Here is a 23251-nt window from a genome sequence, read left to right on the forward strand (position 1 = left end):
CTCTGATTCCCCGGCAGCGACGCTAGCATTGCTTCTAGCAGTCACCACCGGGGGGGCAGCTGAACCAGACCCTACTTCCTCAGAACTCCCAGCAAATCCAGCACCCCTCCTTTGCACACCGCTAACACCCCTCTCTTGCATACAACTAACACCCCTCTCTTGCACACCATTAGCACCCATCTCTTGCACACCGCTAACACTCCTCTCTTGTACAACTCTAGTACCCCACTCTTGCACTCTGCTAACCTTCTCATGTATTATACCATTACCAACATTTTTATTTGCCGAGGATACTTCACTCTCTGTTACACTCTTTCCTTTCACACCATTATCCTGGCTGGACTTTGCTGGGCTTGCCGGGTTGTTTATGTGCGCCACGGGGGTTCGCGCCGCTAGCCCCGCCCCTGATGACAGCACTTTCAGTTCCGGCAATGTCACTGCTGATTCTGGTGATGTCACTTCCGGCAACACTGATGATGATCCCAGTGGGAACTGCTTAACACTGGGTGGGAGCTGTCCCTCCGGACGCACCCCCACCCCTCCTACAGCAGCTGATGTGCAGGGATTCCCCTCCCTCACAGGTGAAAGCCCCACAACATCAGTGCAACCTTCAGGAGCCTCCTCACCCGACTGCCCGGGCTTTCTTGCCAATCCAGACGCATGGACACCCCCCCCCCCCCTCACAGGGGAATGTCCTGCTACGCCTAGATCACTCAGGGAACCGCCCTCTGAGCAGACAGCCACATCACCAAGCTCCGGCACTCGGACATGCCCCCCGCCCATCTGGGGCGATCCTGCAGCACGAGAGTCGCCCACCTTAAGCCTGTCCTGCTCCTCCCTACCAGCAGGACAGGCGGGCTCCTTGGCGTCTGCAACCATCTTATATCCGGTTTCCACCATGGACCCCCCATTCTGGCCCCGCTTCACAGCACAAGCGGGGTCTGGCAGACTGGGGGGCCCAGCAGCCTGAACCACCTTTTCAGATGGCCCAGACTGCTGGAAAGAAGAAAAAACAAGCCTTGTCATCTCTTCTTTCTTCCTTTTACTTCTCCTCTTCCTCTTGCCCTTCACCTCAGTTTCTGGACCCAAGTCATTTCCAAATGAGAAGTTCTCAAAGTGGGTAGGAGATTCCTGGAGCACAATCGCCTTCAGCAATCCACCACCACTTAACCCATTGCTGCTGCTGCTGTTGTCATTGTCGTCCGAACTTTTTGGTAGGGCTACCTGAGCCGGATTTATATATGCACTTTGTGAAGTGTCCTCCTCCATTTCACTCTCTTCTGCACCACCATCTTCCTTCTCTTTACCACCTTCCTCAGCACTGTCTTCTCTTACTACCCCACCATCCTCCTCTACACCGTCCTCCTCAGCACTGCTTTCACTTTGACTGACCTCCTCCTCCTCCTCTCCTTCTGGCCTCTGCATGTCTCTAAACAGTTTTCCATTAGAGAGTTTTTCCCTGAAAAAGCCAGCCCCTTCTGCGATCTCCATGCTCACTCCTTTTACCTCCTCGGCCTCTTTTTTTCAGAGTGTGCACTTTAGCTGCATACACTGACCTCAGATTCCTTGAAGCGTTATCAGTCTGGTAACGGGCAAATTTTAAATCCTCCCAGGAAGAGTTTTGCCGAGACGGGACCCGAAAGTGGCCAAAGACTCCCTAGGACCCCTTACCCCCCATTGCTGGGGCTCAGAGGTATCAAGGGAAGTCCCTAATGGTGAAGCCTTCCTGTGCTTTTTCTCATCTCCATGCAGGCCTTTTCCTGCAGCCTTGCTTGCAGCCTCGCGGCTTCCAGTTGTGGACGGGAAAGTGGGCTCCGCATTGCTGCAGACCCTGGTGGACCTCCTCACCCCCTCCTGGGAGTTGGCCGTTGCAATGTCTCTTCCACCCCCCGCCGGCCTATAATGGGAAGTGGGGCACGGGAACCCCCAGGGCTCCATGCAGGGAGGCCCTTCCCCAAAGGATGCCACAAACCTGGGGAAGGGCTGATGAAAATCCTGGAGTACACAAGCACACAACCACACTTCAGCTGGACACACCCTGATTGGGAAGTTTCCAACAGCTGGAGGCACCCTGTTTGGGGAACACTGCCGTGTCCGTCCCTGTGCAAATCCCGATTTTAGGCCTCAAATTCACATGGCGCTCTCTCACTTCGGAGCCCTGTCGTATTTCAATGCAACAGTTTAGGGCCACATATGGGGTATTTCCGTACTCAGGAGAAATTGTCTAACAAATTTTGGGGGGCTTTTTCTCCCTTTACCCCGTATGAAAAGGTAAAGTTTGGGTCTACACCAGCATGTTAATGTAAAAAATATAAAAAAAATTATACTAACATGCTTTTCATTTTTACAAGAGGTAAAAGGAAAAAAAGACCCCCAGAATTTGTAACGTCATTTCTCCTGAGTACGGAAATACCCCATAAGTGGGTGTAAAGTGCTCTGCAGGCACACAACATGGCTCAGAAGTGAGAGGGCACTATGAACATTTGAGGTCTAAATTGGTGATTTGCACGGGGGTGGCTGATAGTTACCGCGGTTCTGACAAACGCAAAAAAAAAATATCACCCACATGTGACCCCATTTTGGAAACTTCACCCCTCACGGAACGTAACAAGGGATATACTGAGCCTTCACACCCCACAGGTGTTTGACAAATTTTCATTAAAGTTGGATGTGAAAATGAAAAATCTGATTTTTTTTTCACTAAAATGCTGGAGTTACCCCAAAGTTATTATTTTCACAAGGGGTAATAGGAGAAAAAGCCCCCCAAAATTTGTAACACCATTTTTTCTGAGTATGGAAATACCCCATATGTGGATGTAATGTGCTCTGCGAGCGCACTACAGGGCTCAGAATAGAAGGAAACTACACCCCTCATGGAATGTAATAGAGGGTACAGTGAGCATTTACACCCCACAGGTGTCTGACCAATTTTTGGAAAAGTGGTCCGTGAAAATGAAAAATGTAATTTTTCATTTGCACAGCCCACTGTTCAAAAAATCTGTCAAACGCCAGTGGGGTGTAAATGCTAACTGCAGCCCTTATTAAATTCTGTGAGGTGTGTAGTTTCCAAAATGGGGTCACATGGGGGGGGGGGTCCACTGTTCTGGTAGCACGGGGGCTTTGTAAACGCACAAGGCCCCCGACTTCTATTCCAACCAAATTCTCTTTGCAAAAGCCCAATGGCGCTCCTTCCCTTCTGAGCATTGTAGTTCACTCGCAGAGCACTTTACATCCACATATGGGGTATTTCAATACTCATAAGAAATTGTGTTACAAATTTTGGGGGTCTTTTTTCTCCTATTACCCTTTGTAAAAATGAAAAATTTGGGATAACACCAGCATTTTAGTGAAAAAATTACATTTTTAATTCTCAAGTCCAACTTTAGCAAAAATTTGTCAATCACCTGTGGGGTGTTAAGGCTCACTGTACCCCTTGTTACGTTCCTTGAGGGGTGTAGTTTCCAAAATAGTGTGCTATGTTTTTTTTTTTGCTGTTATGGTACCATGGGGGCTTCCTAAATGAGACATGCCCCCCAATAACCATTTCAGCAAAATTTGCTCTCCAAAATCCCATTGTCGCTCCTTCCCTTCTGAGCCCTCTAGTGCACCCACAGAACACGTTACATCCACGTATGAGGTATTTTCTTACTCGAGAGAAATGGGGTTACAAATTTTGGGGGACATTTTTACCTATTACCCCTTGTAAAAATGAAAAATTTGGGGTTGCACCAGCATTTTAGTGAAAAAAATTTAAAATTTCATTTTCACGTCCAACTATAGTGAAAATTCGTCAAACACCTGTGAGGTGTTACGGCTCACTGTACCCCTTGTTACGTTCCTTGAGGGGTTTATTTTCCAAAATAGTGTGCTTTTTTTTTTTTTTTGCTGTTCTGGCACCATGGGAGCTTCCTAAATGAGACATGCCCCCCAAAAACCTTTTCAGCAAAATTTGCTCTCCTAAATCCCATTGTCGCTCCTTCCCTTCTGAGCGCTCTACTGCGCCCGCAGAGCTTTTTACATCCACATATGAGGTATTTCCTTACTCGAGAGAAATAGGGTAACAAATTTTGGGGGACATTTTTACCTATTACCGCTTGTAAATTGAAAAAAATGGGTTTACAAGAACGTGTTAGTGTAAAAAATAAAGATTTAGAATTTACTCCTCCACTTTGCTGCTATTCCTGTGAAACACCTAAAGGGTTAACAAACTTTCTGAATTTCATTTTGAATACTTTAAGGGGTGCAGTGGTGTCCATTAAAGGGTATTTCTAACATAAAGACCCTCAAATTCACTTTGAGGGTGCGTTCCCATAGGGCGTATACGCAGCGTATTTGACGCTGCGCAAATTTTACGGCAGCAGCGGGAAATACGCTGCGTATCCCTTGCTCACTATACACACAGGGCTTTCCGGCGTGTCTGTGACGCGCGGCTCTGCCTCCAAAACTCACTGCACACATAGGGCTGCCGGCGGAAAGCCCTGTGTGTATAAAGAGCAAGGAATACGCAGCGTATTTCCCGCTGCTGCCATAAATTTTCATAAGTTAAAGCATACCAGTTATTAATGCTTAAAGTGACAGTATTCAGATTAGCAAAAAACGGCTGTGTCCTTAAGGTCAAAATGGGCTGCAACTTACCCCAACCCACCAATGAGTCTCAGTTCCTATCTTCTTTAGTCTAGCCAGGTAATTATATCACCAAGTGATCTCCAGGCTCCACACTCAGTCTAAAAATCATTAAAGGGGTACTCCTGTGGAAAACTTTAAACAGATTTGTAAATTACTTCTATTAAAAAATCTTAATCCTTCCAGTACATTTTAGGGGCTGTATACTACACAGGAAATGGTTTTCTTTTTGGAACCCAGAGCTCTCTGCTGACATAATGACCACAGTGCTCTCTGCTGACATCTCTGTCCATATTAGAAACTGTCCAGAGCAGCAAATGTTTGCTATGGGGATTTTCTCTTACTCTGGACAGTTCCTAAAATGGACAGAGATGTCAGCAGAGAGCACTGTGGTCATGATGTCAGCAGAGAGCTCTGTGTTCCAAAAAGAAAACCATCTCCTCTGTAGTATTCAGCAGCTAATAAGTACTGGAAGGATTAAGATTTTGTAATAGAAGTAATTTACAAATCTGTTTAACTTTCTGGCACCAGTTGATTTAAAAAAAAAGTTTTCAACCGGAGTACCCCTTTAAGGCTATGTTCAGATGGTGGTATGTCTGAAAATTTCTGCGCGAATATTCCACACACAGCGGAGCGCCGGCAGAACATGCTGGAGCTAGGACCGCCTGGAAATGCACCATATTCTGTGGACTCTGGAATCAGGATTTCTGCAGCAGAAACCTCTGCCAGGGAAATTCTGCTAAGCGCACAGTACAACAGGATCCCATTAAAATAATTTGGACTCTGCTGCTGCGAAATGTCCATGCGGAATTCTGCATTAGAAATACCATTGTGTGAACATAGCCTAAGAAATCAGGATTTCCGCAGCAGAAACGTCTGAAATTGAAATCAATGGGACTCTGCTGCTGCGGAATGTCTGTGCGGAATTCTAATTCAGAATTCCGCATGGAAATTCTATTGTGTGAACATAGTCTATGAAATAATTTCTGTGATTCTATGTGCAATTGTTACGCCGAGCGCTCCGGGTCCCCGCTCCTCCCCGGAGCGCTCGCTTCACTCCCTCCGCTGCAGCGCTCCGGTCACGTCCTCTGACCCGGGGCGCTGCGATCCTGCTGCCAGCCGGGATGCGATTCGCGATGCGGGTAGCGCCCGCTCGCGATGCGCACCCCGGCTCCCCTACCTGACTCGCTCCCCGTCTGTTCTGTCCCGGCGCGCGCGGCCCCGCTCCCTAGGGCGCGCGCGCGCCGGGTCTCTGCGATTTAAAGGGCCACTGCGCCGCTGATTGGCGCAGTGGTTCCAATTAGGGTTTTCACCTGTGCACTTCCCTATATTACCTCACTTCCCTTGCACTCCCTTGCCGGATCTTGTTGCCTTAGTGCCAGTGAAAGCGTTCCTTGTGTGTTCCTTGCCTGTGTTTCCAGACCTTCTGCCGTTGCCCCTGACTACGATCCTTGCTGCCTGCCCCGACCTTCTGCTACGTCCGACCTTGCTTCTGCCTACTCCCTTGTACCGCGCCTATCTTCAGCAGCCAGAGAGGTGAGCCGTTGCTAGTGGATACGACCTGGTCACTACCGCCGCAGCAAGACCATCCCGCTTTGCGGCGGGCTCTGGTGAAAACCAGTAGTGGCTTAGAACCGGTCCACTAGCACGGTCCACGCCAATCCCTCTCTGGCACAGAGGGTCCACTACCTGCCAGCCGGCATCGTGACAGTAGATCCGGCCATGGATCCCGCTGAAGTTCCTCTGCCAGTTGTCGCTGACCTCACCACGGTGGTCACCCAGCAGTCACAACAGATAGCGCAACAAGGCCAACAGCTGTCTCAACTGACCGTTATGCTACAACAGTTGCTACCACAGCTTCAGCAGTCATCTCCTCCGCCAGCTCCTGCACCTCCTCCGCAGCGAGTGGCCGCTCCTGGGATACGCTTATCCTTGCCGGATAAATTTGATGGGGACTCTAAGTTTTGCCGTGGCTTTCTTTCCCAATGTTCCCTGCATCTGGAGATGATGTCGGACCTGTTTCCCACTGAAAGGTCTAAGGTGGCTTTCGTAGTCAGTCTTCTGTCCGGAAAAGCCCTGTCATGGGCCACACCGCTCTGGGACCGCAATGACCCCGTCACTGCCTCTGTACACTCCTTCTTCTCGGAAATCCGAAGTGTCTTTGAGGAACCTGCCCGAGCCTCTTCTGCTGAGACTGCCCTGTTGAACCTGGTCCAGGGTAATTCTTCCGTTGGCGAGTATGCCGTACAATTCCGTACACTTGCTTCAGAATTGTCCTGGAATAATGAGGCCCTCTGCGCGACCTTCAAAAAAGGCCTATCCAGCAACATTAAAGATGTTCTGGCCGCACGAGAAATTCCTGCTAATCTACATGAACTTATTCACCTAGCCACTCGCATTGACATGCGTTTTTCTGAAAGGCGTCAGGAACTCCGCCAAGATATGGACTCTGTTCGCACGAGGCGTTTCGTCTCCTCGGCTCCTCTCTCCTCTGGTCCCCTGCAATCTGTTCCTGTGCCTCCCGCCGTGGAGGCTATGCAGGTCGACCGGTCTCGCCTGACACCTCAAGAGAGGACACGACGCCGTATGGAGAACCTCTGCCTGTACTGTGCTAGTACCGAACACTTCCTGAGGGATTGTCCTATCCGTCCTCCCCGCCTGGAAAGACGTATGCTGACTCCGCACAAAGGTGAGACAGTCCTTGATGTCTACTCTGCTTCTCCACGTCTTACTGTGCCTGTGCGGATGTCTGCCTCTGCCTTCTCCTTCTCTACAGTGGCCTTCTTGGACTCTGGATCTGCAGGAAATTTTATTTTGGCCTCTCTCGTCAACAGGTTCAACATCCCAGTGACCAGTCTCGCCAGACCCCTCTACATCAATTGTGTAAATAATGAAAGATTGGACTGTACCATACGTTTCCGCACGGAGCCCCTTCTTATGAGCATCGGATCTCATCATGAGAGGATTGAACTTTTGGTCCTCCCCAATTGCACCTCGGAGATTCTCCTTGGACTTCCCTGGCTTCAACTTCATTCCCCAACCCTGGATTGGTCCACTGGGGAGATCAAGAGTTGGGGGTCCTCTTGTTCCAAGAACTGTCTAAAACCGGTTCCCAGTAACCCTTGCCGTAACTCTGTGGTTCCTCCAGTAACCGGTCTCCCTAAGGCCTATATGGACTTCGCGGATGTTTTCTGCAAAAAACAAGCTGAGACTCTACCTCCTTACAGGCCTTATGATTGCCCTATCGACCTCCTCCCGGGTACTACTCCACCCCGGGGCAGAATTTATCCTCTCTCTGCCCCAGAGACTCTGGCCATGTCCGAATACGTCCAGGAGAATCTAAAAAAGGGCTTTATCCGTAAATCCTCCTCTCCTGCCGGAGCCGGATTTTTCTTTGTGTCCAAAAAAGATGGCTCCCTACGTCCTTGCATTGACTACCGCGGTCTTAATAAAATCACGGTTAAGAACCGCTACCCCTTACCCCTCATCTCTGAACTCTTTGATCGCCTCCAAGGTGCCCACATCTTCACTAAATTGGACTTAAGAGGCGCCTATAACCTCATCCGCATCAGAGAGGGGGACGAGTGGAAAACGGCATTTAACACCAGAGATGGACACTTTGAGTATCTGGTCATGCCCTTTGGACTGTGCAATGCCCCTGCCGTCTTCCAAGACTTTGTCAATGAAATTTTTCGTGATCTGTTATACTCCTGTGTTGTGGTATATCTGGACGATATCCTAATTTTTTCTGCCAATCTAGAAGAACACCGCCAGCATGTCCGTATGGTTCTTCAGAGACTTCGTGACAACCAACTCTATGCCAAAATTGAGAAATGTCTGTTTGAATGCCAATCTCTTCCTTTTCTAGGATATTTGGTCTCTGGCCAGGGACTACAGATGGATCCAGACAAACTCTCTGCCGTCTTAAATTGGCCACGCCCCTCCGGACTCCGTGCTATCCAACGCTTTTTGGGGTTCGCCAATTATTACAGGCAATTTATTCCACATTTTTCTACCATTGTGGCTCCTATCGTGGCTTTAACCAAAAAAAATGCTGATCCCAAGTCCTGGCCTCCTCAAGCAGAAGACTCCTTTAAACGACTCAAGTCTGCCTTTTCTTCGGCTCCCGTGCTCTCCAGACCTGACCCTTCCAAACCCTTCCTATTGGAGGTTGATGCCTCCTCAGTAGGAGCTGGAGCTGTTCTTCTACAAAAAAATCCTTCCGGGCATGCTGTCACTTGTGGTTTTTTCTCTAGGACCTTCTCTCCAGCGGAGAGGAACTACTCCATCGGGGATCGAGAGCTTCTAGCCATTAAATTAGCACTTGAGGAATGGAGGCATCTGCTGGAGGGATCAAGATTTCCTGTTATTATCTACACCGACCACAAGAACCTCTCCTACCTCCAGTCGGCCCAACGGCTGAATCCTCGCCAGGCCCGGTGGTCTCTGTTCTTTGCCCGATTTAATTTTGAGATTCACTTTCGTCCTGCCGATAAGAACATTAGGGCCGATGCTCTCTCTCGTTCCTCGGATGCCTCAGAAGTTGATCTCCCTCCGCAACACATCATTCCACCTGACTGCCTGATCTCCACTTCTCCTGCCTCCATCAGGCAGACTCCTCCAGGAAAGACCTTTGTTTCTCCACGCCAACGCCTCGGAATCCTCAAATGGGGTCACTCCTCCCATCTCGCAGGTCATGCGGGCATCAAGAAATCTGTGCAACTCATCTCCCGCTTCTATTGGTGGCCGACTCTGGAGACGGATGTTGGGGACTTTGTGCGAGCCTGCACTATCTGTGCCCGGGATAAGACTCCTCGCCAGAAGCCCGCTGGTTTTCTTCATCCTCTGCCTGTCCCCGAACAGCCTTGGTCTCTGATTGGTATGGATTTTATTACTGATTTACCCCCTTCCCGTGGCAACACCGTTATTTGGGTGGTCGTTGATCGATTCTCCAAAATGGCACATTTCATCCCTCTTCCTGGTCTTCCTTCTGCGCCTCAGTTGGCTAAACAATTTTTTGTACACATTTTTCGTCTTCACGGGTTGCCTACGCAGATTGTCTCGGATAGAGGGGTCCAATTCGTGTCTAAATTCTGGAGGGCTCTCTGTAAACAACTCAAGATTAAATTAAATTTTTCCTCTGCATATCATCCCCAGTCCAATGGACAAGTAGAAAGAATTAACCAGATCCTGGGTGATTATTTGCGACATTTTGTTTCCTCCCGCCAGGATGACTGGGCAGATCTCCTTCCATGGGCCGAATTCTCGTATAACTTCAGGGTCTCTGAATCTTCCTCCAAATCCCCATTTTTCGTGGTGTACGGCCGTCACCCTCTTCCCCCCCTCCCTACCCCCTTGCCCTCTGGTCTGCCCGCTGTGGATGAAATTTCTCGTGACCTTTCCATTATATGGAGAGAGACCCAAAATTCTCTCTTACAGGCTTCTTCACGCATGAAGAGGTTCGCGGATAAGAAAAGAAGAGCTCCCCCCGTTTTTTCCCCTGGAGACAAGGTATGGCTCTCCGCTAAATATGTCCGCTTCCGTGTCCCTAGCTACAAGTTGGGACCACGCTATCTTGGTCCTTTCAAAATTTTGTGTCAAATTAATCCTGTCTCTTATAAACTTCTTCTTCCTCCTTCTCTTCGTATCCCTAATGCCTTTCACGTCTCTCTTCTCAAACCACTCATCCTCAACCGTTTTTCTCCCAAATCTGTTCCTCCCACTCCTGTTTCCGGCTCCTCGGACGTCTTCTCGGTCAAGGAGATTTTGGCTGCCAAAAAGGTCAGAGGAAAAAATTTTTTTTTAGTAGACTGGGAGGGTTGTGGTCCTGAAGAGAGATCCTGGGAACCTGAGGACAACATCCTTGACAAAAGTCTGCTCCTCAGGTTCTCAGGCTCCAAGAAGAGGGGGAGACCCAAGGGGGGGGGTACTGTTACGCCGAGCGCTCCGGGTCCCCGCTCCTCCCCGGAGCGCTCGCTTCACTCCCTCCGCTGCAGCGCTCCGGTCACGTCCTCTGACCCGGGGCGCTGCGATCCTGCTGCCAGCCGGGATGCGATTCGCGATGCGGGTAGCGCCCGCTCGCGATGCGCACCCCGGCTCCCCTACCTGACTCGCTCCCCGTCTGTTCTGTCCCGGCGCGCGCGGCCCCGCTCCCTAGGGCGCGCGCGCGCCGGGTCTCTGCGATTTAAAGGGCCACTGCGCCGCTGATTGGCGCAGTGGTTCCAATTAGGGTTTTCACCTGTGCACTTCCCTATATTACCTCACTTCCCTTGCACTCCCTTGCCGGATCTTGTTGCCTTAGTGCCAGTGAAAGCGTTCCTTGTGTGTTCCTTGCCTGTGTTTCCAGACCTTCTGCCGTTGCCCCTGACTACGATCCTTGCTGCCTGCCCCGACCTTCTGCTACGTCCGACCTTGCTTCTGCCTACTCCCTTGTACCGCGCCTATCTTCAGCAGCCAGAGAGGTGAGCCGTTGCTAGTGGATACGACCTGGTCACTACCGCCGCAGCAAGACCATCCCGCTTTGCGGCGGGCTCTGGTGAAAACCAGTAGTGGCTTAGAACCGGTCCACTAGCACGGTCCACGCCAATCCCTCTCTGGCACAGAGGGTCCACTACCTGCCAGCCGGCATCGTGACAGCAATGATCATGGCTGAAATATCATGCATGCCACATATTGTTACGCCGAGCGCTCCGGGTCCCCGCTCCTCCCCGGAGCGCTCGCTTCTCTCTCGCTACCGCAGCGCTCCGGGCAGCTCCACTGACCCGGTGCGCTGCGATACCGTCTCCAGCCGGGATGCGATTCGCGATGCGGGTGGCGCCCGCTCGCGATGCGCATCCCGGCTCCCGTACCTGACTCGCTCTCCGTCTGTCCTGTCCCGGCGCGCGCGCGCCGGGTCTCTGCGATTTAATGGGCCACTGCGCCGCTGATTGGCGCAGGGGTTCCAATTAGTGTGTTCACCTGTGCACTCCCTATTTATACCTCACTTCCCCTTCACTCCCTCGCCGGATCTTGTTGCCATTGTGCCAGTGAAAGCGTTTCCTTGTGTGTTCCTAGCCTGTGTTCCAGACCTCCTGCCGTTGCCCCCGACTACGATCCTTGCTGCCTGCCCCGACCTTCTGCTACGTCCGACCTTGCTTCTGTCTACTCCCTTGTACCGCGCCTATCTTCAGCAGTCAGAGAGGTTGAGCCGTTGCTAGTGGATACGACCTGGTCACTACCGCCGCAGCAAGACCATCCCGCTTTGCGGCGGGCTCTGGTGAAAACCAGTAGTGACTTAGAACCGATCCACTAGCACGGTCCACGCCAATCCCTCTCTGGCACAGAGGATCCACTACCTGCCAGCCGGCATCGTGACAGTAGATCCGGCCATGGATCCCGCTGAAGTTCCTCTGCCAGTTGTCGCCGACCTCACCACGGTGGTCGCCCAGCAGTCACAACAGATAGCGCAACAAGGCCAACAGCTGTCTCAACTGACCGTGATGCTACAGCAGCTACTACCACAGCTTCAACAATCATCTCCTCCGCCAGCTCCTGCACCTCCTCCGCAGCGAGTGGCCGCTTCTGGTCTACGACTATCCTTGCCGGATAAATTTGATGGGGACTCTAAATTCTGCCGTGGCTTTCTTTCCCAATGTTCCCTGCACTTGGAGATGATGTCGGACCAGTTTCCTACTGAAAGGTCTAAGGTGGCTTTCGTAGTCAGCCTTCTGTCTGGAAAAGCTCTGTCATGGGCCACACCGCTCTGGGACCGCAATGATCCCGTCACTGCCTCTATACACTCCTTCTTCTCGGAAATTCGAAGTGTCTTTGAGGAACCTGCCCGAGCCTCTTCTGCTGAGACTGCCCTGTTGAACCTGGTCCAGGGTAATTCTTCCGTTGGCGAGTACGCCGTACAATTCCGTACTCTTGCTTCAGAATTATCCTGGAATAATGAGGCCCTCTGCGCGACCTTTAAAAAAGGCCTATCCAGCAACATTAAAGATGTTCTGGCCGCACGAGAAATCCCTGCTAACCTACATGAACTCATTCATCTAGCCACTCGCATTGACATGCGTTTTTCCGAAAGGCGTCAGGAGCTCCGCCAGGATATGGACTTTGTTCGCACAAGGCGTTCTTTCTCCCCGGCTCCTCTCTCTTCTGGTCCCCTGCAATCCGTTCCTGTGCCTCCCACCGTGGAGGCTATGCAGGTCGACCGGTCTCGCCTGACACCTCAAGAGAGGACACGACGCCGCATGGAGAATCTCTGCCTGTACTGTGCCAGTACCGAACACTTCCTGAAGGATTGTCCTATTCGTCCTCCCCGCCTGGAAAGACGTACACGTGAGACAGTCCTTGATGTCTACTCTGCTTCTCCACGTCTTACTGTGTCTGTGCGGATATCTGCCTCTGCCTTCTCCTTCTCTACTATGGCCTTCTTGGATTCCGGATCTGCAGGAAATTTTGTTTTGGCCTCTCTCGTCAACAGGTTCAACATCCCGGTGACCAGTCTCGCCAGACCCCTCTACATCAATTGTGTAAACAATGAAAGATAGGACTGTACCATACGTTTCCGCACGGAGCCCCTTCTAATGTGCATCGGACCTCATCACGAGAAGATTGAATTTTTGGTCCTCCCCAATTGCACTTCCGAAATTCTCCTTGGACTACCCTGGCTTCAACTCCATTCCCCAACCCTGGATTGGTCCACTGGGGAGATCAAGAGTTGGGGGCCCTCTTGTTTCAAGGACTGCCTAAAACCGGTTCCCAGTACCCCTTGCCGTGACTCTGTGGTTCCCCCTGTAACCGGTCTTCCTAAGGCCTATATGGACTTTGCGGATGTTTTTTGCAAAAAACAAGCTGAGACTCTACCTCCTCACAGGCCTTATGATTGTCCTATTGACCTCCTCCCGGGCACTACTCCACCCCGGGGCAGAATTTATCCTCTGTCCGCCCCAGAGACTCTTGCTATGTCTGAGTACATCCAGGAAAATTTAAAAAAGGGCTTTATCCGTAAATCCTCCTCTCCTGCCGGAGCCGGATTTTTCTTTGTGTCCAAAAAAGATGGCTCTCTACGTCCTTGCATTGACTACCGCGGTCTTAATAAAATCACGGTAAAGAACCGCTACCCCCTACCCCTCATCTCTGAACTCTTTGATCGCCTCCAAGGTGCCCACATCTTTACCAAACTGGACTTAAGAGGTGCTTATAATCTCATCCGCATCAGAGAGGGGGATGAATGGAAAACGGCATTCAACACTAGAGATGGACACTTTGAGTATCTGGTCATGCCCTTTGGCCTGTGCAACGCCCCTGCCGTCTTCCAAGACTTTGTTAATGAAATTTTTCGTGATCTCTTATACTCCTGTGTTGTTGTATATCTGGACGATATCCTGATTTTTTCTGCCAATCTAGAAGAACACCGCCAGCATGTCCGTATGGTTCTTCAAAGACTTCGTGACAATCAACTTTATGCCAAGATAGAGAAATGTCTGTTTGAATGCCAATCTCTTCCTTTCCTAGGATACTTGGTCTCTGGCCAGGGACTACAAATGGATCCAGACAAACTCTCTGCCGTCTTAGATTGGCCACGCCCCTCCGGACTCCGTGCTATCCAACGTTTTTTGGGGTTCGCCAATTATTACAGGCAATTTATTCCACATTTTTCTACCGTTGTGGCCCCTATCGTGGCTTTAACCAAAAAAAATGCCAATCCCAAGTCTTGGCCTCCTCAAGCGGAAGACGCCTTTAAACGGCTCAAGTCTGCCTTTTCTTCGGCTCCCGTGCTCTCCAGACCTGACCCATCTAAACCCTTCCTATTGGAGGTTGATGCCTCCTCTGTAGGAGCTGGAGCGGTCCTTCTACAAAAAAATTCTTCCGGGCATGATGTTACTTGTGGTTTTTTTTCTAGGACCTTCTCTCCGGCGGAGAGGAACTACTCCATCGGGGATCGAGAGCTTCTAGCCATTAAATTAGCACTTGAGGAATGGAGGCATCTGCTGGAAGGATCAAAATTTCCAGTTATTATTTACACCGATCACAAGAACCTCTCCTATCTCCAGTCTGCCCAACGGCTGAATCCTCACCAGGCCAGGTGGTCTCTGTTCTTTGCCCGATTTAATTTTGAAATTCACTTTCGGCCTGCCGATAAGAACATTAGGGCCGATGCTCTCTCTCGTTCCTCGGATGCCTCGGAAGTTGAACTCTCTCCGCAACACATCATTCCTCCTGACTGCCTGATTTCCACTTCTCCAGCCTCCATCAGGCAAACTCTTCCAGGAAAGACCTTCGTCTCTCCACGCCAACGCCTCGGAATCCTCAAATGGGGTCACTCCTCCCATCTCGCAGGTCATGCAGGCATCAAGAAATCTGTACAACTCATCTCTCGCTTCTATTGGTGGCCGACTCTGGAGACGGATGTCGTGGACTTTGTGCGAGCCTGCACTGTCTGTGCCCGGGATAAGACTCCTCGCCAGAAGCCCGCTGGTTTTCTTCATCCTCTGCCTGTCCCCGAACAGCCTTGGTCTCTGATTGGTATGGATTTTATTACAGACCTACCCCCATCCCGTGGCAACACTGTTGTTTGGGTGGTCGTTGATCGATTCTCCAAAATGGCACATTTCATCCCTCTTCCTGGTCTTCCTTCAGCGCCTCAGTTGGCTAAACAATTTTTTGTACACATTTTTCGTCTTCACGGGTTGCCCACACAGATAGTCTCGGATAGAGGCGTCCAATTCGTGTCAAAATTCTGGAGGGCTCTCTGTAAACAACTCAAGATTAAATTAAACTTTTCTTCTGCATATCATCCTCAATCCAATGGACAAGTAGAGAGAACTAACCAGGTCTTGGGTGATTATTTACGACATTTTGTTTCCTCCCGCCAGGATGATTGGGCAGATCTTCTACCATGGGCCGAATTCTCGTATAACTTTAGAGTCTCTGAATCTTCCTCCAAATCCCCATTTTTCGTGGTGTACGGCCGTCACCCTCTTCCCCCCCTCCCTACTCCCTTGCCCTCTGGTTTGCCCGCTGTAGATGAAGTGACTCGTGATCTTTCCACCATATGGAAAGAGACCCAAAATTCTCTTTTACAGGCTTCATCTCGCATGAAAAAGTTTGCCGATAAGAAAAGAAGAGCTCCTCCCATTTTTGCTCCCGGAGACAAGGTATGGCTCTCCGCTAAATATGTCCGCTTTCGTGTCCCCAGTTACAAACTGGGTCCACGCTATCTTGGTCCTTTCAAAGTCTTGTGCCAAATTAATCCTGTCTCTTACAAACTTCTTCTTCCTCCTTCTCTCCGTATTCCTAATGCCTTTCATGTCTCTCTTCTTAAACCTCTCATCATCAACCGTTTCTCTCCCAAGTTAGTTTCTCCCACTCCTGTCTCTGGTTCTTCTGACGTCTTCTCAGTGAAAGAGATACTGGCCTCCAAGACGGTCAGAGGGAAAAGGTTCTTTTTGGTGGATTGGGAGGGCTGTGGACCTGAAGAGAGATCCTGGGAACCTGAGGACAACATCCTAGACAAAAGTCTGCTCCTCAGGTTCTCAGGCTCTAAGAAGAGGGGGAGACCCAAGGGGGGGGGTACTGTTACGCCGAGCGCTCCGGGTCCCCGCTCCTCCCCGGAGCGCTCGCTTCTCTCTCGCTACCGCAGCGCTCCGGGCAGCTCCACTGACCCGGTGCGCTGCGATACCGTCTCCAGCCGGGATGCGATTCGCGATGCGGGTGGCGCCCGCTCGCGATGCGCATCCCGGCTCCCGTACCTGACTCGCTCTCCGTCTGTCCTGTCCCGGCGCGCGCGGCCCCGCTCCCTAGGGCGCGCGCGCGCCGGGTCTCTGCGATTTAAAGGGCCACTGCGCCGCTGATTGGCGCAGTGGTTCCAATTAGTGTGTTCACCTGTGCACTCCCTATTTATACCTCACTTCCCCTTCACTCCCTCGCCGGATCTTGTTGCCATTGTGCCAGTGAAAGCGTTTCCTTGTGTGTTCCTAGCCTGTGTTCCAGACCTCCTGCCGTTGCCCCCGACTACGATCCTTGCTGCCTGCCCCGACCTTCTGCTACGTCCGACCTTGCTTCTGTCTACTCCCTTGTACCGCGCCTATCTTCAGCAGTCAGAGAGGTTGAGCCGTTGCTAGTGGATACGACCTGGTCACTACCGCCGCAGCAAGACCATCCCGCTTTGCGGCGGGCTCTGGTGAAAACCAGTAGTGACTTAGAACCGATCCACTAGCACGGTCCACGCCAATCCCTCTCTGGCACAGAGGATCCACTACCTGCCAGCCGGCATCGTGACACATATGTTACAACAGGTAAGCACAAGGCATACACAAGAACCTCTACATGATTCTATAATAACAACTTGTGCTGCACTGTATAAGCAAAAATATTGTTTTTCTTAGAGTGCTGTCACGTTCTGATAGGGAACAATGCATCCTGGATCTTGCCCCATTTCTACCTACTTGGATAATCCACTCTAATCCGTGGTGCCTAACTGGGCTACAGTCCCTACAATGAACTAGGTGCAGGGGTGTCAGAACAGTCAGACAAACCAAGCTGGTAACACATGGTGTAAAACAGTACAAAATCACAATTAAGACAAGCAATGGGTCTAATCTATACAGTGGCATAGTACAGAATCGACTGACCAGGACACCGGCAAAGGTCAGGTCACAGAAGGTCAGTTAAGCAGTTGTAGGGATCGACCGATTATCGGTATGGCTGATATTATCGGCCGATAATCCCGATTTTGGGCATTATCGGTATCGGCAATTACCTTGCCGATAAGCCGATAATGCCCCGCCCCTCGTGCCGCGATCGCCACCCCCCGACACGCCGCACCCCTCGACCCACCGCACCGCGTCGCACCCCCCACCGTGATGCTGGGCGGTATACCGGTATGGATTTTTGCCCATACCGCTATACCGGTCGGGCCCCTCCCCCACCCTCTGAGTCAATAAAAAAATTAAACTTACCCGTAATGGGGGTGGTCCGGGCCATCCATCCTTCCTTCCTGTAGTGTCCGGGGGCATTTTGGGTGAAGAGTGAACCAGTCTGGGCTGTCCTTCTTCTCCGGCGGTCATCTTCTCCACTCTGGGCAGGCTCCGGCCTAGTACACTGCATAGACGCCGCTACGCCGTGACGTCAGGTGCGTCGCTGCGCCCGGGTGTCACTGCGCAGCGGCGTCTATGCAGCGTACTAGGCCGGAGCCTGCCCAGAGTAGAGAAGATGACCGCCGGAGAAGGACAGCCCAGACTGGTTCACCCTCCACCCGGAACGCCCCCGGACACTACAGGAAGAAAGGAAGGATGGATGGCCTGGACCACCCTGACAGGTAGGGGGAGAGAAGCGTGTGGCGGCGGCCTATGGCCTCGCAAAAGCCACTGCAGATCATTGATTTAAAGCACCCGCTTTAAATTAATGATCTGCAACGGTGTCGCAGGGGGTACAATATCCGATAACTTATACCGGAATATCGGTATAAGTTATCGGCTATCGGCCCTAACCTGCACCGATTATCGGTATCGGCCCTAAAAAAACGATATCGGTCGATCCCTAATAGAAACACAGGAAAATAAGGAATCAGTGAAGGGAATAAGCTTCTATCATAGGCACAGGTTTGTAACCAAAGCAGGTTAAATTTCCCCCCGCCTCTGAGAGGTTTAAACACTAGCACCAAGCTGATTGACAGGCCAGCACATCACTCACTGACGAATAGCTGTGCAATGTGCAGGGCGATGTCAAGACAATGAAAGCTGCTGGGCATGCCCAGAGAAGGATGGTATCAGCACTGGAGTCAATCAAGCTACTTTGTAACAAGCGCTTCTTTATTCAACTTAAATGGGCACGGTCAGATCCCCAAAAATTTTTTATATGGTGTTACTGATGAAAATTAGGGACCTTTTGTAATATGGTTGTTTTAAAACTTGAATATTTAATAAAGAAAATGGCTCCTGAAAATCCCACCACTAGGGGTCCCTATACCTACTGGAACACTAACCAGTCCTGCTGCAGCATCAGGCTTGTCCATGGGTCATGGACAAGAGATGACTCATGGACAAGGCTGCATGAGCAGACACACCAATCACCTCCCACCATCACAAAGGAGAGACATGCACCCTTTCCCTAAGAGGATTTCTAAAACTGTGAGCTAATGAAAAGAGGTATTTTTATAATAAATATAGGTGATAGAGTCAAACAAAACTTTTTATATAATGTAGATAATACCATTCTATGTATATTTGTAATATACATTGGTTATAAAATGTGTATATTTTTGGGTGAAAAAAAATGCTGCCCCTGCAGCTATTGCATGCGTGTCTATGAGGAGTCCAAAGTGAGGGCAGAACAAGCAGGGCTCTGTGCAGGCTCCTGGCTTGTCAATTATCCTAGTGTGTGAGCTGGGACCATGTCACAGAGCCTCAGTGCACACTGTCCTGCTTGTCCACCCACACTTCCTGCATTTGGACTCCTCATGGAGACACACATGCAATAGCTGCAGGGACAAAAATATACACATTTTAACCAATGTATATTACAAATATACATATAATGGTATTATCTACATTATATAAAAAAAATGTTTTTGTTGATGACAGGTACACGTTAATTTTTTTGTGGGATCTGACAGGTACGCTTTAAAAGAAGGAGTACTTTTTTATTAGACTTTATTAAATGTATTGTTAAAAAAATGTCTCACTAAGCGACAAGAAGTTGGGAAACTTTGATTTCTGGTATATTGCATTGGAATACAAATGTGTTTTACAGCAGTGGTGCCGCCACAATTAAGTTAGTACACGCAGAGCAACCACTGAGATAGCAGTTAAGGGTTACAGGGTTTTGCAATAGAAGACCACCCCTGAAAGACCACCTTGCTATAATCTACCTGTTTGGCTGACAAAACTCTTAGCAGTAACCTAACGTTCCAAGCAAAGCCAACACATATTGGCATGGTAAAATATAGAAGAGGAAATGGTTGCACAGAGTCTTCTAAGCAGAAGGGTGAAGGGTGTCAAAACTAACAGGTATATGCTGTGCTGCAACAAATCCTTAGGCTCTGTTTTAAAATAATTTACAAAAGGTAGCGACTGATTCAATATGGCTACACATCTTTACACATGTACTCTATATTTACATGTCTTGTTTTATGAATAAGTAAATAAAAATTTAAAATGTTATCAATCTGCTTGAAAACAACAATTTCTAGTTTTAACCATAGGAATAACAGCTCAACTTTCATCTTACCAGTGCTTGTAAAAGTATGAAAGCTGAGCTCTGATTGGTTGTTCAGGCCGATTGATAAATCATAGTGACAGTAAATTGCTGCCCCTTTAAATTGTTAATACAAGTTACGGTATCCACATTTTTTGATTTTTTCCAGAGTTATGCATGTCACAAATCATTCAAGTACATTATATTTATATAGATTAAATTACCTCTTTGTTCCACTTCTATAGTAGAAGATGCAAAAAAAAAAGAAAAAAAGAAAAAAAAAGACAACAATTATTATTATGTTTCCATCAACAACAAAACATGTGAATCAAATAAAGAGAAATGTTGATTTGTTTCAACTTCTTTATGGTTATTAATTAATTTAATGTATGTATTATAAATTTAAATTTATAATAATACTATATAACCTAATTATGCAAGAGTAAAATAAAAATACTTATTATACTTATAAAATGGTGTATTCACACGTACAGTATCCTACGCATATTTCATGTACAGGATTTAAACCTGCAGATTTTATGGTGCAGAGTTCAATGTGAACTAAATGACCTAACACGGCTTTAAATCCTGCACAGAAAATATGCTCAGGATACTGTATGTTTGAATAGAACCTAAAGCATATAATCAAGATCTGTTCCAGAAGGGATACATATTCCAGCTGTAACAAACTTTTTGTATGTATGGCCATTCTAAAGGTTTAAGAACATGGTTCTATTACAATTCCATTTTCACAGAGAGCATAGGGCCTCTACAATATCTCCACATTCCTGCCATTACATATGGATGCATTTAAAAGTAGGAAACAAAAACTCTGGCATTTTCAATCAGATTGTTTCCAAAACACAGTCTTCAAGTGACCCCAACAGGTAATATTTTTATTTTTTCTTTAGTCTTTCACAGGTGAAATAATTATGGTCAGTGTGTCAGAAATCACCAAAAGTGTCACCAAATCATAACCTGTTGGGGAAGTTTAAGGACTGTGCTTGGGAAACACCATTCTATATGTCTAAACATACAGCAGCTCATGAAACCTGTGAAGACTGGACACATCCCGGATCTGAATGAATGAACTAATCATATGAAATACTTTCGTCTTTACATACGGTAGTTGAATGTGCTGACAACAAAATCCCACAAAAATTATCAATGGAAATCAAATTTATCAACCCATGGAGGTCTGGATATGGAGTCACACTCAAAATCAAAGTGGAGAACCACTCTACATGCTGATCCAACTTTGATGTAATGTCCTTAAAGGAGATGTCCTGTGCAGACTTTTCCTATTCCATCCTGCCCGGGCTGCAAAAAAGAAAAACTTTCACTTACCTTACTGCGGTCCCCGGAGCTCGGAACAGCTGATCGGTCGGCCAGGCTGTATACTTCCTACTTCCCTTAGCCTGGTACATCACACGGCACTTCAGCCTATCACCGGGCGAGGCGGGACATCGCTGCGTCTGGTGATAGGCTGAAGCGCTGTGTGACGTACCGGGCTAAGGGAAGTAGGTAGTAGACAGCCCAGCCGACCGATCAGCTGCTGTGGAGCTCCGGGGGAATGTAGGAAGGTAAGTGAAGGTTTATTTTCTCTTTTTTTGCAGCCCGGGCAGGATGGAATAGGAAAAGGCCACACCGGTCATCTCCTTTAAAACAAGACAAAATGAGACTCAGTAGTGTGTGGGGCCTCCACGTGCCCGTATGACCTCCCTACAATGCCTGGGCATGCTCCTGATGAGGTGGTGGATGGTCTACTGAGGGATGTCCTCCCAGACCTGGACTAAAGAATCCGCCAACTCTCCTGGACAGTCTGTGGTGTAACGTGGCATTGGTGGATGGAGCGAGACATGATGGCCCAGATCAATCAGATTCAGGACTGGGGAACGGGTGGGCCAGTCCATAGCATAAATGCCTTCCTCTTGCAGGAACTGCTGACTCACTCCAGCCACATGAGGTCTAGCATTGTCTTGCATTAGGAGGAACTCAGGGCCAACCGCACCAGCATATGGTCTCACAGGGGGTCTGAGAACCTCATCTCGGTACCTAATGGCAGTCAGGTTACCTCTGACAAGCACATGGAGGGCTGTGCGGCCCCTCAAAGAAATGCCAGCCCACACCATTACTGACCCACAACCAAACCAGTAATGCTGGAGGATGTTACAGGCAGCAGAACATTCTCCAAGGCGTCTCCAACTCTGTCACATATGCTAAGTGTGAACCTGTTTTCATCTGTGAAGAGCACAGGGCACCAGTGGCGCATTTGCCAATCTTGGTGTTCTCTGGCAAATGCCAAACGTCCTGCACGGTGTTGGGCTGTAACGGTGTTGGGCTCCTCATGGAGTCTGTTTCTGACCATTTGAGTGGACACATGCACATTTGTGTCCTGCTGGAGGTCATTTTGCAGGGCTCTGACAGTGCTCTTCCTTGCACAAAGGTGGAAGTAGCAGTCCTGCTGCTGCGTTGTTTCCCTCCTACGGCCTCCTTCACATCTCCTGGTGTACTGGCCTGTCTCCTGGTAGCGCCTACATGCTCTGAACACTACGCTGACAGACACAGCAAACCTTCTTGCCACAGTTCGTATTGATGTGCCATCCTGGATGAGCTGCACTACCTGAGCCACTTGTGTGGGTTGTAGACTCAATATCATGCTACATCTAGAGTGAAAGCACCGCCAGCATTCAAAAGTGACCAAAACATCAGCCAGGAAGCATAGGAACTAAGAAGTGGTCTGTGGTCACCTCCTGCAGAACCACTCCTTTATTGGTGGTGTCTTGCTAATTGCCTATAATTTCCACCTGTTGTCTGTTCCATTTGCACAACAGCATGTGAAATTGATTGTCAATCAGTGTTGCTTCCAGAGTGGACAGTGTGATTTCACAGAAGTGTGATTGACTTGGAGTTACATTGTGTTGTTTAAGTGTTCCCTTTATTTTTTTGAGCAATGTATATAGCTTTTCAAAGATTAAGTTTATTTTCTGTAAAGTATAAATGTTTAAGTCTCAGGCTATGTGTTGTAAAATAATACTACTTTTCAGGCTAAAAAAAATTCTAAAATGTTTCTTTTTTGCTTTCTGGTACTTTTCTATTCTGTTTCTTACCTTTTTTGGCCTTTTTTTCAGTCATGTATAGAAAAAGCTTTAGCCCAAATAGCTGGGAAGTTTTGTGGGACAAATATAAACCTAAATATATACTGGAATACGGCTGTATTTTGACTTAAACCCCTTAAAGGAAATCTGTCCCCAGTGTCACCTGCACTGACTTGTCGGTACCGACAGGTAGTGCAGGTGACAATGATGACAACGGTACTTACCTTGTCTCTTCTGTGCAGGGGATCTCCGGTAATCTCCTCCGTTAACTTCAGCCCTGGCCTGGCTTGGGCAGAGCTTTGTGATGTCACTGCTGCTGGGTCCCGCTGCTAAAGAACAGCAGTGATAAC

At 49.0% G+C, this 23251-nt stretch overlaps 1 protein-coding gene across 1 annotated transcript in view; it reads right to left on the reverse strand.

Annotated features, from left to right (window-relative positions):
* ADGRL3 (adhesion G protein-coupled receptor L3) overlaps positions 1-23251 on the reverse strand; it is a 961109-nt gene that overhangs the window by 783039 nt on the left and 154819 nt on the right. Inside the window, exon 5 of the mRNA XM_056570909.1 lies at positions 20028-20042. Within this exon, the coding sequence (XP_056426884.1) occupies positions 20028-20042 (15 nt within the window). The remainder of the gene's footprint in view (positions 1-20027; positions 20043-23251) is intronic.

The sequence above is a fragment of the Hyla sarda genome, chromosome 1, assembly GCF_029499605.1.
Source record: "Hyla sarda isolate aHylSar1 chromosome 1, aHylSar1.hap1, whole genome shotgun sequence".
Lineage (NCBI taxonomy): Eukaryota > Metazoa > Chordata > Amphibia > Anura > Hylidae > Hyla > Hyla sarda.